This window comes from Nomascus leucogenys, chromosome 4 (genome assembly GCF_006542625.1).
Source record: "Nomascus leucogenys isolate Asia chromosome 4, Asia_NLE_v1, whole genome shotgun sequence".
NCBI classification, from domain to species: Eukaryota; Metazoa; Chordata; class Mammalia; order Primates; family Hylobatidae; genus Nomascus; species Nomascus leucogenys.
Genome location: NC_044384.1, coordinates 16787356 through 16805493, shown reverse-complemented (window position 1 = coordinate 16805493; position 18138 = coordinate 16787356). Strand labels below are relative to the sequence as shown.

The following is an 18138-nucleotide window of genomic DNA, read 5'->3' as shown; positions in this document are numbered from 1 at the left end:
TACCAAATCCTGTGCCCTGTTTCAAAGAGAGAATTTGGCTGTAAAATTTAAGGGTGTGCTGGAAATTACTAAAAAGCAAACAAAACAAAATATAGATGAGTCAAATGGACAGAATGTGCCAAGGAGAGCAGAGCAATTGTTCAAGAAGCAGGAAATGGATTTGTCTCACTGTTGTTGTGGGTGACTTTCCAAACACTTTAGGGCAGGAGCCATATCTCTGTGTCTTTTCTCTAAGACTTTTGAACTTTATGCTGAGAGAAGTTCTTGAGTACTGTGCTATTTACTAACTTGTTTTAAGAATTGAGTTTGAAATGCTGTGCACACGTGGTCTTCACATTACATGCAGGTGCCCTGCTTGACCCTCTAGCTCTTTTAGAAAAAAAGGACCTATGAAAATGTCCCCACAAAAAGGTTTTTATAATTATTTTTCAACATTTGAATTTTGGAGACACATGATAGAAAACTGTGGACTTGCGACTGATGAAATCCGAGTTTTATTTCTGTCTCTGCCACTAGTTACTATTGAGCCATTGCCAAATAATGTTACTTTCTCAGCTTTGAGTTCTGTCTTTCGTGAAATATGAGAAGGTATATTTCTGGGATGATGGAAAAATCAGATAGAAAATAATGGCCAGGTGCAGTGGCTCATACCTGTAATCCCAGCACTTTGGGAGGCCGAGGCAGGTGGGTCAGTTGAAGTCAGGGATTCGAGACCAGCCTGGCCAACATGGTGAAACCCTGTCTCTACTAAAAATACAAAAATTACCTGGGCGTGGTGGTGCATGCCTGTAATCCCAGCTACTCGGGAGGCTAAGGTGGGAGAATTGCTTGAACCTGGGAGGCAGAGGTTGCTGTGAGCCAAATGCTACTGCACTCCAGCCTGGGCAACAGAGCAAGACTCTGTCAGAAAAGAAAAAATAAAGAAGGAAGAAAGATCTGTGGTATCTACAAAGTACCTTACAAATGAAAAGAAAACAGTCATATGTTACTGCTTTTTCTCTAATTAGAAGAGGATTGCATAGTGAAAAATGTTATATGGATGAAGCATGAAATAGCTGTTGGCACATTAAACCATCTTTTTATAGTATACTTATTACAAAATTCTGTAAGGAAGAAGCTTGAGGATAGTTATCACATCATAGAGAGTTGAGACCTGACTCAGCTCTTTAAGAATTTAGCTTTTTTGCAAGGTTGAAAGCAGAGAGTGGGGTTCTGGAGCCTATTTATTTACTAAAATTGTTATCCATCCTGGAGAAACTTTGCAAAACTGAAGTATTCGTTCATTCTGGTGGAAGGATGAAATGTAGACTATTAAACCAATTTAAGTTGTCTCCTGCTGAAACATTGTGAGGTTTTAGGAAGAATGGCTTAAGTGAATGGGTATTGAATTTAATTTTCCTGATACTATGATAATAAAAAATATTTTTAGTCCAATTGTTTGCTCTTTTGACAATTAACCAGCAAGGTGATTAAGTCAGACTTATGCAGTTCAGATGATGTCCTTTGGAACCACTTCATATGGTTTCAACTAACTAGTTTCATTTCTTGGAGGTGGATGATGCTGGCAGTTTCCCCCTTAATTTTGCATAAAAGGTATATAGTTCCTTAATTACAGACAACTTTCAAAAAGATGAGAGGATAAATCTTTGAGGAAATCACTTTCTTCCCTTTATTCAGATGCCATGAGGGGTTTTTTAAGTCGCTTGGCAGCTTTCTAGATGAGCATTCACTTGTCTGTTTTTAAAACATTCCCTCTTTTTCTGGCCTAAAAAATATGCAAACATGAATTCACATTGTTTTATCTCGTGTGTGTGTGTGTGTGTATGTGTGTATGTGTGTAACTACATATTTCCTAGAGAATTCTATTTTTGTCTTTTTTCTTTCTTTTTTTTGAGCCGGAGTTTCGCTCTTGTTGCCCAGCATAGAGCGCAATGGTGCTGTCTTGGCTCACTGCAACCTCTGCCTCCTGGGTTCAAGTGATTCTCCTGCCTCACCCTCCCGAGTAGCTGGGATTATAGGTACCTGCCACCACACCCGGCTAATATTTATATTTTTATTGGGGGGGCGGGTTTCACCATGTTGGCCAGGCTGGTCTCAAGCTCCTGACCTCAGGTGATCCACCCACCTCAGCCACCCAAAGTGCTGGGATTACAGGTGTGAGCCACTGTGCCCAGCTGAGAATTCTATTTTAATGAAATTATTTTATGTAGTTTCCCAGCCAACACTAGTCCACGATATTTTAGGGCAATAAAATTTATTTCTTACATTGTAATTTATTCTAATGCTACACTAAAGAAATTCTTAACAGGAAATTAGGTGGTCTAAATGGGATCTAAAGAAACAGACTCATAAAAATACTCTAAACAGCGATGGTAAACAACTATGGTGCTGAAACTTGTTTCCTTCCTAGTTCAAAACCATTTCAGAAACTGCAGGAGTGACCTTTATTTCCTTCTCTGTAGCACACACGACTATAATTTCCCATGACTATTTATGGTCTGGACAGCCCTTCTCTAACTTCCTTTTTTTTTTTTTTTTTTTTTTTAAATGTCAACGGAATACGTGTTTCTTTAATGGAAAATGTTCTATTTTGGGGAAGCTGCTTTTCCTCAGATAAGTAATGGAGTTGGTGTTTGTGTGTTGAAGGGGTTGTACAAGATTGAAGAGTTTTAAATTAGCGGACTGAGAACTTGAAGTGACAGTCCTGGTGAGGACTCCTCCTAATAGCCTTTTTTTTTTTTTCTATCCAAGATTAAAAATAACTCTGCCTGGTATTCTGTATTCTTTTTAAGGATGATTTTATTCTTTTTTTTTTTTAACAGATGGCAGAATAGTCCTGAATTGAATAGTGAAAGTTTCAAACCAAAGTGATTGAAATGAGGGAATAGTGTGGCTCATCAACAGGGTTGATCTGGGGGCCAGGGGGAGGCATGGGAGATTTGACCCTTCTAACTCTTGCAGGCGAGTCCTATGTACTGAGCACTGTCTCTTTCCCACCTGCTGCAGCTGCACAGTTGGACATTCGTCATGAATCAGGAGGGTCATCTCTGACTCCTGAGCATGACACAGTCCGTCCCTTTGGAGTGATTTGGAACCTGATCACAGCAAGAATTTGTTGCCGTTCCCCAGCCTTGCATTGTGCATTTAACTACATTTCACAATCACTGTGGAGGATTTTTTTTAATTGTTTTTGACAATTTTAGTTATCTTAGTTATAAAACCATTCTTTATATTTTATCCACTTTTTTTTTGTTGTTTTTGAGACGGAGTCTCGCTCTGTCACCCAGGCTGGAGTTGCAGTGGCGCGATCTCTGCTCACTGCAAGCTCTGCCTCCTAGGTTCATGCCATTCTCCTGTCTCAGCCTCCTGAGTAGCTGGGACTACAGGCACCTGCCACCACATCCGGCTAATTTTTTGTATGTTTAGTAGAGACGGGGTTTCACCATGTTAGCCAGGATGGTCTCGATCTCCTGACCTCGTGATCCGCCCACCATGGCCTCCCAAAGTGCTGGGATTACAGGCGTGAGCCACTGCACCTGGCCTTTATCCACTTTTCACTGTAGCATCTGGAAACTGTGGCAGCATATATATTATCTTGTTTGTTTTAATGTAAAATTTATACAAGTACAATATAAATACAGAAAAGTGGTCAGATCGTAAGTGTAGCACTTGCTGCATCGCCTGAAAGTGAGCACACTTGTGTAACCAGCACCTGGACTAAAAAACAGAACGTTACAATATTCGAAATGTTACACGCTGTCTCGTGGATACTGCCTCCTTTCCCTCCCTACCTAAGAACATTATGATATTCGAAACGTTACACGCCGTCTCCTGGATACTGCCTCCTTTCCCTCCCCACCTAAGAGTTACTGCCATCCTGACTTCTGTTACTACAGAGTAATTTTGCCTGACTTTGAACTTTATATAGTTATGGGATCATGCAGTGGGTCTCCTCTTGTATCTGGCTTCTTTTGGTCATTATGTGTTTGTGAGATTCATCCTGTAGATACATGTTGTTTTAGTTCTTTATTCTCATTGCTACATCATATTATGTTGTTTTAATACAGAGCAAATTTTCTCCTGCACTTGTGAAAGTCGGTAAAATGTGCTTTGGACCTTATACTGAAGAGGAGTCAAGTCACTATGTGATTTAGTTGCCCTGTGATCTAATACTTGTTTTATTAGTATAAGAACCATTTATTATTTATTTATTCACCTAATTTTTATAGAGGCAGGATATTGCTTTGTTGCCCAGGCTGATCTCAAACTCCTGGCGTCCTCCTGCTTTTTTAGCAAGAACTTTTGATTACAAAATAGGAAATTGTTTTTCTCTTCCTTAAGTCAGAATATTAACTTTACCATATCACTTTCTCTTCCACTCCCCGCCAACTATAAAAATAATTGCTTCCTCTTACCTTTGTGCTTCCATAAAAATTGATTGTATCTCTGTGTTTAATACATATAGCTATTGTGTTCATCATAGTTAGTGGATCACAGATACAAATACCTGCTAATTGAACTCCTTGAAGCCAGGGCTTGTCTTTTCAATTCATGTTTCTGATCCCAGCTTCTAATATGCCTAGTATCAAAGCTTTTAGGTTTCTTGAGGGTTTTTGTGACTTTTCAATGGCGTTTTGTTGCATTTTGTCATTGTAGCCTGAGATTCCTGAACGCATCTGCAAACAAACTGGAAAGCCTTCCTCCAGCCACACTTTCCGAAGAGACAAACAGTATCTTACAAGAGTTGTATTTGACAAATAACAGCCTCACAGACAAATGTGTGCCCTTGTTAACGGGACACCCCCATTTGAAGATCCTTCACATGGCCTATAACCGACTTCAGAGTTTTCCAGCAAGGTAAAGGACAGTTGTAAAGCTGTGTTCTGAATTGCATTCCTCAAAGTGTATTCATAGAAAGGTGAAGGCTGAAATATTTATTTCCCAGGTGATGTCAAGTTTGTTTGCTTGTTCCTGTTCCATTCACAGTTTCCTTTATGTAAGCTATGATGACATTTCCCTAAAGACAAGTAGATTGGTTTTCCTCGTATGTGTCCAAAGACCTAATCACAAGAATGTGTTCTTAAGATTTTGAAATAAAATGTGTTGTTTAGCAGGTATGTTTTTTCTTTTACTTCTTTTTAACCAGTCAGATTAATTTTTTAAAAAACCATTATCCTAGAGCCAGGTGTGGCAGTGCGTGTCTGTAGTCCCAGCTACTCGGGAGGCTGACATGGGAGGGTCACTTGAGCTCAAGAATTCGAGACCAGCCTGGGCAACATAGTGAGACCCTATCTATTAAAAAATAAAGTAAATAATAAAGTTTCCAAAAACATTAACCTAATAGGGTATGTGGGAATTAGAATGTAAACCAGGAACCTGAAAATCCTTCATTATCTACCAACTTTTATATTCATATTCATGATGTATAGAACAGTGATAGACTCCACTACCACAGAAACTGTAACATTGCAAATTATGGCTGTCAAAGTAGTCCATTTTTAATTTGTTTTTACTTTAATTTCTAATTTTCAGGGAGCAGTGACATTATATCTAGCTTTGAGTGAGTCTGCATGCTGAGCCTGCTGTGAGGATTTACCCTGTTTCCATTTCATTGGCTTTTATCCATCTAACAAGTTAGGGCTTGGAACACACACCCACACATCAAAGAAGCAAACACTAACCCTTCTGGTATTCTGCTTGGTAACTGCAACTCAGCATTGGGGCCAAATCAAAACACTATCATAGCCTCCCTCTGCTGCCTTCAGGACTACCAGTCTGTTCAAGCCTTTGCTGAAGAAGGAAGGCCCGTGTATGTGTTGACTTAAAGTATTGCTCTGTTTTTGGCGTAATGAAATATTTACTTTCCTCCTCATTTGATATTAATAATTAAACTATTTTATGCTTACGTCCATCTACTTTTACTTCACTGTGGAATGGGGAAGTGATATTTTTGGAAAAAACCACGATAATCACATAACAGCAACCTATCTGAAAGGGCTCATTGTCTTCTTTCAGATGATGAATATCTAAACCCTGCAGAAGAAAGGATCATCACCTCTAATTCTGAGGATATACCCCCAGTGACCCGTGCCAGGTGTAATCACCCACCCTAAGTGCAGAGAAACTTTTAACACACCTTGTAAAAAATCCATCTAGGAATAAATTCTGTCTCCCTGTGGTTGTGATCTGGCTTAGTAGCTCCCCTGCAAACCAGACTACCTTAAGAGCTGGGTCTGTGACCTTGCTGTCTCCTCAGCCTCACATCTCACACAAGGCCCACACTTAAATGGTTGCTGAATTAAAGAACGGGACCACCATCTGGTCATTTTGTCTTCACATCTTTTGCCACCTTCTTTTTATGTGGCGAATTGGAACTTTCTTTAACTTTTTCTTTTGGGGGGCCTGTTTTCTGTGCTTTTAATCATTTTTCATGCACCATTACCCATTAGTTTCAAGGCACAAGGGCTGGCATCTGCTTCTGGTGAGTCTTCAGGAAGCTTACAATCATGGCAGAAGGTGAAGGGGAGCCATTGTGTCACATGGTGAGAGAGGGGGCAAAAGAGATGCCAGGATCTTGTATGAATGCACAGCATGTGAATTCTCTGATTACCATGGGAAGGGCATCAAGCCATTCACGTGGTATCTGCCCCATGACCAAAACACCTCCCACCGGGCCCCACCTCTAACATTGGGAATCACGTTTCAACATGAGATTTGGAGGGGACAAATAATCTAAACCATATCACTATATTTCTTTCAAAATATAACATATTTAAATAATATTCTTAGAAATTCGGGCTATCATAGATGGATTACTTCATAGTCTGTGTATGTATTGTTTGTAGTATATTCTGATACCACACTGGATGTATATGATATTAAAAGGTCTGACTTCATAAGATAAAAACTTAGTTTTTACTGTATCTTAGGCATATATTTTCAAGATAAACAAGGTAATTTTTATATTTGAAAGATGACAGAAAAATAATACAGAGTTTTTTTTGTTAAATTGTTTAAAAGTGTATTGTGACAAATGAAACTATAACAGGTAGAAACAATACCGAAAAATGTAAACTATTATTCAGCTTATGAGTCTGAGTCACGCTAATGGGGAATCCTGTGCTTCTTGGAGTCTAGCATCAGCAGGAGTGGTAAAAGGGTCAAAAAAGTGCCAGATACTATTACAGTGATTGCAGAGGTGGAGGCATTGTTTTTTCTTTATAAATTTATAAAGAATGCAAGAAACCCTGATTCTGGAATTTTTCTTTAGTTGGTTATTGTAATTATTGATGAAGATTATAGATGAGGAGGATTGAACAATAAAAGACATTCTTAAACGGAAGTATTAAATTAATTACATTAGAACATATTATTAAGATAAGGTTGGAAAGATTCCTTCTTGGTAGATGTTTAGAACAATTGAGAGAAATGTCTTTTGGCCCTGGTGTGAATTTGGGCTCTGCCAGAAGTCCAAGAGGTGATCCAAATGAGCTTTTAACACCCCTTGCTCCTTACCACCACTTTGTATTCATCAGTGATGTCAGAGGAATTGGGGGAGTGGGGGTTGAAGAAAAAGCTTATCTTAATACAAACTATAGACCTGTTCTCTACCTCCCCCTTGAGTTTTCAGTGCCACTACAAAGAAATCATACTCTCTGAGCTCTTTTAAGGCAGTTATATTGGATTAGTGCTGGCTTTTGACCCATTTAAATAGTGTTTTTATTAGTGTTCAGACCAAGCTATACAGTAACATGATTATTGCCAGGGTAACTTAATTTCCACACAGACTTTTAGGAGGAAAAGGGCATCAATTTTCCTTCTTGTTGACAATTTGAAGAGTTGAATAGTTTTTGTTCTGTAGTGAGAAAGGAGCTGTTAAAATATTTCACTACTCCAAAATGATAGTGAAAAAATGGTCTTGTTTGTAAAAATGACTGTTACAAATGAATCCTTAAAGTCATAGCAATTTAATTCATCCTTTGATTCTCGTCATGTATTATTTTAATTGCTTTATTTTCTCTTTTTTTAGTAAAATGGCGAAACTGGAGGAACTTGAAGAAATTGATCTCAGTGGGAATAAGCTGAAAGCCATCCCAACAACGATCATGAATTGCAGGCGCATGCACACCATGATTGCTCACTCCAACTGCATCGAGGTCTTTCCCGAAGTTATGCAGCTCCCAGAGATCAAGGTATGTGGTTTCATTTCATAAACTCTAAGCTTCAGGTCGGCAAAGAGAGTTGACTTCCTAATTCATCAATTCAGGATGTTTTCATCTTTGTTGGCTTTATTCAGAATGAAGGCCCCCATTAGCCCTTACTTCTTCCTTCCTAACCAATGGACTACACCGTTGAGTCGGCAGAGTTAAAAAACAAAGCAGGCCGGGCGCGGTGGCTCACGCTTGTAATCCCAGCACTTTGGGAGGCAGAGGTGGGCGAATCACGAGGTCAGGAGATCGAGAACATGGTGAAACCCTGTCCCTACTAAAAATACAAAAAAAAAATTAGCCGGGCGTGGTGGCGGGCGCCTGTAGTCCCAGCTACTCGGAGAGGCTGAGGCAGGAGAATGGCGTGAACCTGGGAGGCGGAGCTTGCAGTGAGCCGAGACTGCGCCACTGCACTCCAGCCTGGGCAACAGAGCTAGACTCTGTCTCAAAAAAAAAAAAAAAAAAAAAAAAAAAACAAAATACTGGAGCAGGTTTTAGGAAAATTGGATTTCTAGGCTCAGTCCCTCACTTACTGTATGACATGAGGCTACCCACATAGCCACCCTATACTTCTTTATCTGTTAATAGTTCCACTTATTTCCAGGGTGGTTATGAGGCTCAAAGGATGAGGCTGGTGTAATCGCAGTTTGAAAAAGTTAACAGTACCACTACACATCCCTCCCCACCAACTCATCTAGTTAAATAGCACACCCCACCATAGTAGCCCACTAGTGGTAATTCCCTATATAGACAAAGCATCATTGCTGTCACCAAACATTGATTTCAACTGAATGAAATTGGCAGAGCAGATATTCTTGTCATTTGACAAGTAAGGACACTGAGGTGCTGAAAACTGAAGAGATCTGTGTAAATTAAGACAGCAAATTGGTAGCAGAGGTAGTCTGCAAGTCCTGACTGCTGACTTGAGGTAGACTCATGGGATGAAACCAGTTCACTAGAATGAAAGCCATGTTAACAACCATGTGTTCCTATTTTGTTTCTTTTTTGGAGGGAAATAGTACAGAAGTAAAAAGTTCTTTATATACAATGTAGTTTTTCATTTGTATCTTAGCATTTCTAGTTATCGATTTTATGCTTAATGAAAAATAATTTGGTGGTTACAGACTTGGAGCATATTCTAATCTCCTGACAGGGAACAAGAGTAGTCCAACTTAGCCATTCTTCACTTTCCAGGCACTTGCTGATATAAACCTTGTGTTTCAGATTAAGAAAGCAAATAGACACTTGAAGACATTTTAAATGGCTTGCATAACTTTTTTTTTTTTTTTGAGGTGGAGTTTCACTCTTGTTGCCCAGGCTGGAGTGCAATGGTGCAATCTTGGCTCACTGCAACCTCTGTCTTCCGGGTTCAAGCGATTCTCTCACCGCAGCCTCCCTAGTAGCTGGGATTACAGGCGCCCGCCACCATGCCTAGCTAACTTTTGTATTTTTTTGTAGAGACAGGGTTTCACCATGTTGGCCAGGCTGGTCTCGAACTCCTGACCTCAGGTGATCCACCCGCCTCGGCCTCCCAAAGTGCTGGGATTACAAGCGTGAGCCACCACGGCTGGCCGGCTTACATAACTTTTTATCACAACAGTTTTTACACATTTATATGGTTGAGATGTGTACAAGCCATTTTGTTTGTGTGTGTGTGTGTGTGTGTGTGCATGCATGTGCATGTATGCTTTAAGCCACGAAATGTTTTACTTTGGGCTTTAAGAACACTGTCTCACACATCACAGTGGCATTTTAAGATGTTTGTTATAAATTTCTAGAATTTGGCCAGGCGTGGTGGCTCACGCCAGTAATCCCAGTACTTTGGGAGGCCGAGGCGGGCAGATCATGAGGTCAGGAGATCGAGACCATCCTGGCTAACACAGTGAAACCCCATCTCTACTAAAAATATAAAAAATCAGCTGGGCATGGTGGCTCACGCCTGTAGTCTCAGCTACTCGGGAGGCCGAGGCAGCAGAATGGCATGAACCTGGGAGGCAGAGCTTGCAGTGAGCCAAGATCGCGCCACTGTGCTCCAGCCTGGGCAACAGAGCGAGACTCTGTCTCAAAAAACAAACAGCAACGACAACAACAAAAATTTCCAGAATTTTTACTTTCTGTATAGTAACTTTCACATTGAGGAAGAGCCATGCTCTGAAGGGAGACAGACCTCCAGTTGGATCCCAGCTGAAAATTCACTGCTCTGTTTCCTCGTATGTTAAAGAAAGAAAAGAATTGGTACTTCCTTCATAGTATTGTTGTGGAGATGAAATGAAATAATACATGTAAAGCATTTGAAATAGGAATGTCACATAGGAAGAACTCCCTAAATGTTAGCCATTATTAATCAACACATGCTCTCAATGTGGTTCATCTGTGATGTTGATTATATAGAGCAACTATTTTGGCTGAAACTCAACAAAATCCCAGAAATTTATTACTTAAGCAAATGTTTATTTGCCTTTTAGCACAGGAAAGATGTTGTCAGCTAGACTTTCCAGGGTTTCCTCAGCTGCCCATTACTTGATACAGTGGCTGTGCTGTGCCATCTTTTACCGGGGGTTGTTAAACTGGTCTCTATGTGTAGTGCAGGTGAAATTCCAGCACAAGAGAAAGTGAGAGTCTCAAGATTAAATCTATTTGCTGGTCTTAGTGTCTGTACCTGTCTTTTAATGTTATAAACTCTTAAATGTAGATTTAGATTCTTGTTTTGGGGTTCTTTGTTTGTTTGTTTAAGTATCTGGTTTAAAATACAAATAGAGGCCGGGCTTGGTGGCTCACATCTGTAATCCCAGCACTTTGGGAGGCTGAGGCAGGTGGATCATGAGGTCAGGAGTTCGAGACCAGCCTGGCCAACATGGTGAAACTCCGTCTCCACTAAAAATATAAAAACAAGTCGGGCGTGGTGGTGGGCACCTGTAATCCCAGCTACCCAGGAAGCTGAGGCAGGAGAATCACTTGAACCCGAAGGCAGAGGTTGCAGTGAGCCGAGATTGCACCACTGCACTCCAGCCTGGGCAACAAGAGCAAAACTCCATCTCAAAAAAATAAATAAAATACAAATAGAAATTTAGGCCAGGCGCGGCAGCTCCTTGGGAGACCGAAGCAGGTGGATCACCTGAGGTCAGGCTTTCGATACCAGCCTGGCCAATATGGTGAAACACCGTCTCTACTAAAAATACAAAAATTAGCCAGGTGTAGTGGCATGTTCCTGTAGTCCCAGCTACTTGGGAGGCTGAGGCAGGAGAATCACTTGAACCCAAAGAGGGAGGCTACAGTGAGCCGAGATCACACCAATACACTCCAGCCTGGGTGACAGAGTAAGACTTCATCTCAAAAAAAAAGAAATGTAAATGTTTTTAGATTATAACTAGATTTTGCAAAACACAAATTTTGCTGTATGAAAACTAATCCTCTCCTAGACTCTTGCTTGGATTCCTGGATTACAGAATCAGTACCTTTGTTGCTATTGAATTCCTTCCCCTGTTGTCTTCTCTCTGTACCTGCTTTACAACTCCTTTTCAATTTTACGTCCCATATTTTTAAATGGTTTCCATTTTTTTGCTCTTTGATTGATTTTCCCCCCAGCTATTACACCTTAGCATTTTTCTTATGTTAACAATATCCATTCTTGCAGACTGAGCTCCTCCATTACCAGTAGATAGAAGTTTTGTTGTTGGGATTTTTTGGGGGACTGAGCAATATCAAGTATCCTTTATGTACAAACATGTAAATGTTTCATCCCTGGACAGATAGTATTCTTGAAAAAGATAGTAGTTATATTGTTTCAGAACTCTGAATTGATATTTTTATGTCATATGAGAATATTTTAAGTTGCAATATAAGTATTTATGTATATTTGAATATCTAAAAGAAAATCTTGTAAAAATTGTGCGTATCTTAAATGATAAATATACCTATGAAAGTCTTCATTGTAAACTGTGCCTATTTTTATGTATTTTATGTAAACTAAGCATATTTTTAATGTAAAAAGTAATTTCATTTCTGTGGTGATATATTCCAACCTGTATTAAAATTTTATTATTGAGTTAATAACTCTAGATTACATTCACACTGTTTCTTGAAAATAAAGTGCAGCAGGTGTTACTTGTAAAGCATCTCATAAAGGTATTAAGATCATTGCAATTTTAAAAACTTAGCAGATAACATTTCAGAAAAGATAACATCATGGAGTATTTAACTAGCTAGTTTCACCAAGCATTGTTATCTTTTCAGACATTAAAAGAAAGTGATTATTCATAGCTTTGTTACCAAAGTTTTAAAAACAGTTATTGTTTAAAAGAGCAAACAAATCTCCAAACTGAGATGTATGCTAAAATATGTTTTTAAAACACCTGAATAATTAATTATTCATGTACACCTTAAACTATTTGCACCATCTAATCTTGGATAAAATTGAGCTCTAGCATTTTTTTCATTTTGATATATCTAATGATATCTGTAAAGTGATCATCAGATGTTAATTTCTGTATTTGGATAGGGAGGTTATGTAAGTTATTAGTAGGAAAAATAAAATGAGTTTTTCAGAATTTTCCAGTGAGCCTGAGTGGATCATTAGTGTTACTATCCTCACCTTTGTTTAGCCCTTTCGCACTGATCTTCCAAACCCCTACCACCAGTCCAGTTTTGCTTGGAGCAGATTGTGTTCTCTTTTGGTTCTAAAACAGACAGACCTCCCTCTGGATACAGATTAGCTCTTGATCGTCTAGTAAGGAAAACAAGATCTGAGTCACACAGACACCAGGCTTGGTTTGGCTGGACCTGGACCTAAGTCCATGCTAAGGCTGCTCATGGCTGAGGAACCTCAGAAGCAGAGGTGGCCATGGATATGGCACTTGTTTCTCCTTCCACTGAACTGCATAGCAGTCACATTAGTAATATAGTAATTTTGCAACAAAACCCAAGCTATTAGTTAATAGTGACCTATTCTAAACCCTTCCCCTGCTTTTTTTGACATAGGGTCTCTGTCACCCAGGCTGGAGCCAGGTGTTCTAACCCTTTTTTGAAGTGTATTTTAAGCAGGTGAAATGTGTTGATACATGCGGTGAATGAAGTTTGTAATTTGGGATTTAAATATCATATCAGTAACTTCTTTGTCAAATTTCCATGTTCCTGTTGCTTACTGATTCTAAGAACAGCATCTTTTTAGATGTTTTAATTATCTTTAGAAGATTATTTTCATGTTTGTTGCATGCAGTAATAAACTACTTGGCTAAGTTGAGTGAACTCATATCTAAAATCTGTGTTACCTTAACTGGGAAATGGAGTATGAAGTAGTTTTAATATGCTATACTCTTGAGGACAATGGCTATAGGAAGTTTAAACAATAAATTGAATATAGATCAGCTGTCAGTCAGCTAGAGAGAAAACCACAATCCCATAGTCACCATGTAGCCAGACTTGGCTTGGCTGGATTCCAGCAAGCCCTGTTTGTTGTTGTTCTTGTCTCTAAAGTCAAATGAAATAGAGAATATCAGCTCGATCACAAAGACACAAAGAACTTAGGGAAATGGCTGGGTCAGAATGGATGAAAGAAAGTGGGTTGATTCTTGGGGAAGTAGGAAATGGATATGAAGACAGGTCAGGAACCAAGTTCAGGCTTCAGTTGGGTGGCGTAGTTGACCTAATAGACATAAAAACGTCAGCTTGGCATAATGCATATCCAAAAACCTGAAACCAGGAGCAGTCATTATTATGGTGCTGGAATCAAGTTAAGTAATAGTTACTGAGGAAATTTTCCAACCATTGCGGAATCTAATGTCAATTCCTGTTTGGGACAAGGCTTGATACAAGGGCTAAGGAAAGAGGAAGCAAGCAGTGTCTACTGGAAAGTGGCCATTGAAGCCACTCTGCACCCAGCGTCACCAGGAACAGACTAGCAGGAAGTTAAGACTGCATATTATCTCTGTCTTTCAAAATTGGTGTAATGAGTTAACCCAGACTAGTTTTTTTTTTTTTTGAGAAGGAGTCTCTCTCGCTCCGTTGCCCAGGCTGGAGTGCAGTGGTGCGATCTCCACTCACTGCAAGTTCCGCCTCCCGGGTTCACGCCATTCTCCCACCTCAGCATCCCGAGTAGCTGGGACTACAAGCGCCCGCCACCACACCCGGCTATTTTTTTGTATTTTTAGTAGAGATGGGGTTTCACTTTGTTAGCCAGGATGGTTTCAATCTCCTGACCTCATGATCCGCCCGCCTCGGCCTCCCAAAGTGCTGGGATTACAGGCATGAGCCACCGCGCCTGGCCAACCCAGACTAGTTTTGTGTGTGTGTGTTTTTAACTCTGGTTTCAGCAGATCTTTCTAAATTCAAAGCCATGCCCATTCTAACAAAATATTGCATACATTTTACGGAATAGCTTATGTTCTATACAGACGAACAATTAGTCCTTCATGAGCTCATGCATTTTAGAAGGCATCTCTTTACAGAGGCTTCTGGAGAAAGGAGCACCATGACTCAGTCCTCAGAAGAAGTGGTCTGTGAGGTGGTTACTATGGTGCTCTTCAGATCCTGAGGGCAAAGGGAAGTGCACTCATGCACCCAGAAGTCTGGGAGACGCCTGGAAATCACCTGTAAATTTTTTTTGAATTCTCTTTTTCAGTCTAAAAATTCATGCTCATTTTATGTTCTACTTTTTATCATTTCTCTTTTTTTAATGTAAAAATAATGGCTCTTTCCCTTCTCAATGTGAGTAAAACTGAAGCCTCCAGCATGTGCCAGGCATCCTGTAACTTTGTAATATACCATTGAGTACCCTCAAGGGCACACATAATCAATTTTAAGAAGTGATTAAACGTTATTCTTGTCTCCTTCCTGCTGGGCTAGGCACGGTGGCTCATGCCTGTAATTCCAACACTTTGGGTGGCTGAGGTTGGAGGATTGCTTGAGGCCAGGAGTTCAAGACCAGCCTGCACCACATGACAAGACCTTGTCTCTTTGGGGAAAAAAAAAGTGATGATGTAAAGAAATTGCTCAGTTTATACAGCATACATTTTCTTAAAGTCAAAATTTGCAGATAACTTAGTTTTAGTGTTTGAGGAAATTCTGTATTTGAACAAACAGAATACTAAAGATTGTTACCCTGCTTGTCATTTTTATCACCTCAAATTCTTGCCAATTTTAAGGTTTCCCTAGGTTTCTTCAAGGCTTCCCAAATCTAAAATGCAGTTGAGAAAATCATAGACACTGTATGTAAATTTAAAAGGAATGCTTTATACGAGATTAAAGGTCTTTCTTTGCAGCTCCCTATAAGGTGAGGAAGTTTAAACATTAATGCACATTTCTCAGTAATTATATATAAATGTGATTTTTTAAAAAAAGAGGGTCTTGCTCTGTTGCGTATGCTGGAGTGCAGTGGTGCAATCATAACTCACTGCAGCCTCAACTTCCTTGGCTCACAGGAAGCTCCCACCTTGGCTTCCTCAGTAGCTGAGACTCCAGGTGCTCAGGAGCCTGGCTAATTTCTTAAAATTTATTTGGAGATGGTCTTGCTATATTACCCAGGTGGATCTCGAACTCCTGGCCTCAAGCAATCCTTCCACAACAGTCTCCCAAAGTGCTGGGATTACAGATGTGAGCCACTGCACACGGCCATAAATACAATTTTATGTAGAATAATAGTACTACACTTTGACTCTCAGGTCTGTGTTTGGGGTAAAAGGTGAGTTCAGACTGACTCATTCAGTTAATAAACTTACTTAGTTGTATGAACATCCCAGGTTAGTGATCACTTAGCCTTTTATAACACCAAGAATGTATAGTAGTTTAAGAGAATTTGACTAAAAGTTGTATATTGAGAAACAGTACATATGTGTGTATATTTATTTTACTGTTAAGCTAAAATGTTCTAGCATCATAAGAAAGGGAGGCAGTGTAGACTGCTTCTGTATGAGACACGATCTATAGGATCCACAGTTCATTATCTGATCCCTCTGCCTGTCCAGCCTTATCTTCTGCTCTGGGGCCCAACAGTCTCCAGCCTCAGCAACCGCTCATAGTGAGTTTCCTGATATGCCACACAAACGTTATTCTTGTCTCCTTCCTTCTGTACCTGCTATTAGCTCTCCCTAGATGTCCACCTGTTCTCACATGCCTGATTAACTTTGATTCTGCACAAAAATCTTCTCTGGAAAGGCCTCTGTGGGGTCTTGTTATCTGTCCCTGGGCTGCCATGACCTGTGCATACTTCTGCCATATCATTGATCATACCAGCTAAAGGTGTATTGTTTATTTTCCCCCGCTATTCTGGGAGTTCCTCAAGGGCAGGGACTGTGTCTGCCATCTCCGTATGTCCCTGATGTTGGCTTATTGCCTGCCGATTTGTAGGTCCTTAATACATGTTCTTTTGAAAGAATACTTGCATTTATTTACTTCTTATGAAGTCAGTAGGGAAATATGTTATACACTAGCAGCTTTTACCTTGCAAGGGCAAGGAAATTCAGACTGCAATTGGGATCCTCATTTTTGGAACTGACTGTGCCATTGGGGAGCACGGTGGAGGTGGTGGACTGGGGATAGTCTGCAGGAAGGAAGGAAGTAGGGTGTTACAGAATCTAGCAGCTGGTAGGTTAAGTTGCCATTTCAGGGCAGTACAGGCAGCTGTTTGGCAGATGATATATAATACTTTGCTATGAATATTGATATGCCTGTTTCTTTGGTAATGTTCTGAGGAAAACATAATAAAGATAGGCTCCATGCAGCTTTTGTGATAGTTAAACTATACATCAAATTGAATTTCTTTTTCTTTAAGATATAATGACTGTTTTATGCTCTTACCTAAATGTGTTTGTAATGATTTTCCTCTAAATCAAGAGTTCTTCTCAGCTATGAGTTATCTCACTTTTTCTGAGGGTTGCATAATTTTTGGGGCATTCTTACCAGAATTTTGATTATAACAAAGTAATTTTTGTTAGCTATCTTCTAGAGTGGGCCTGAAAGAGGGAAAGATAATTTTCTTTTAGTCATGTTTTAGCCAGATTTAACATTCTATTTAATATATTTTTAAGAAAGTTGTAGTACACTAACCATAGAGGTACATATATTAACAATATAAAGTATCTTTTTTTTTTCCAGTTTCACTCAAATATTTTCTATTTGCTTAGTGGTAACCATTATAATGATTCAGCCAACAAGTGTTTGTGGAGTACCTCAGCAGTCAGCCTATGTTGAGGACTGTTGAAAGAACATGACAGAATGCTTCTAAGCGTGTTGCTCACTGTGTTAACACTGGGAGGGCAGCACCAGATACCAACATCCTGTAATTTTTTTTTTCAACTTTCTATAATTTCTGCGAACGAAGCTCCTTCCTGTGTGCAGAAGTATAAAAGGGTGTTTTTGCTTATCTGCCGTTAAAGAAAATGGTTGCATTCTTATGTAGAAATAAACAATGATATTTAAAATGTATTAAAATTGCATTACAATGCTATTTATTCTATGCTGAACTTAACCTAAGCACTGGTATCTCAGTTCTCATCCTAGCAGATTTAATTACTGAAACACCTTACAAGAGTCCTTCATAAATTCATTGAAAAAATGATTGTCACGTGCCAGGCAATCATTTGTTCATTTGTTCATCCTTTTAATGAAGCCATTTATTGAACATCTACAATTTCCAGTGCACTGCGCTTAGGATATCCGGGGAGAAACAGCAGCAATCCCTGCTCTCTAGGAGGCCATAGTCTCTTGGAAGAAATAAGTAAGCAGATAATTATAACAAGGGACACCGAATTGAAACAGGTTGTAGTAGAGTTGGCACTGAGTTGAGTCTTAAAAGGAATCAGGCATATTGCACCAGATGAAAAGCAAGAAAAGCATGAAGAAAAGGGTTCCAAGCACAGAGAGAAGCATGTGTAAAGGCACAGACAGATGAAAGCATGTCACATGCACAAGCTGCAGGCACTCTGGCATGGGTGGAACA

The 18138-nt window shown here is 39.6% G+C and overlaps 1 protein-coding gene across 1 annotated transcript in view; it reads left to right on the top strand.

Moving 5' to 3' along the window:
- PHLPP1 (PH domain and leucine rich repeat protein phosphatase 1) overlaps positions 1-18138 on the top strand; it is a 262717-nt gene that overhangs the window by 218890 nt on the left and 25689 nt on the right. Inside the window, exons 11-12 of the mRNA XM_012506404.2 lie at positions 4657-4857; positions 8030-8192. Coding sequence (XP_012361858.2) covers positions 4657-4857; positions 8030-8192 — 364 coding nt within the window. The remainder of the gene's footprint in view (positions 1-4656; positions 4858-8029; positions 8193-18138) is intronic.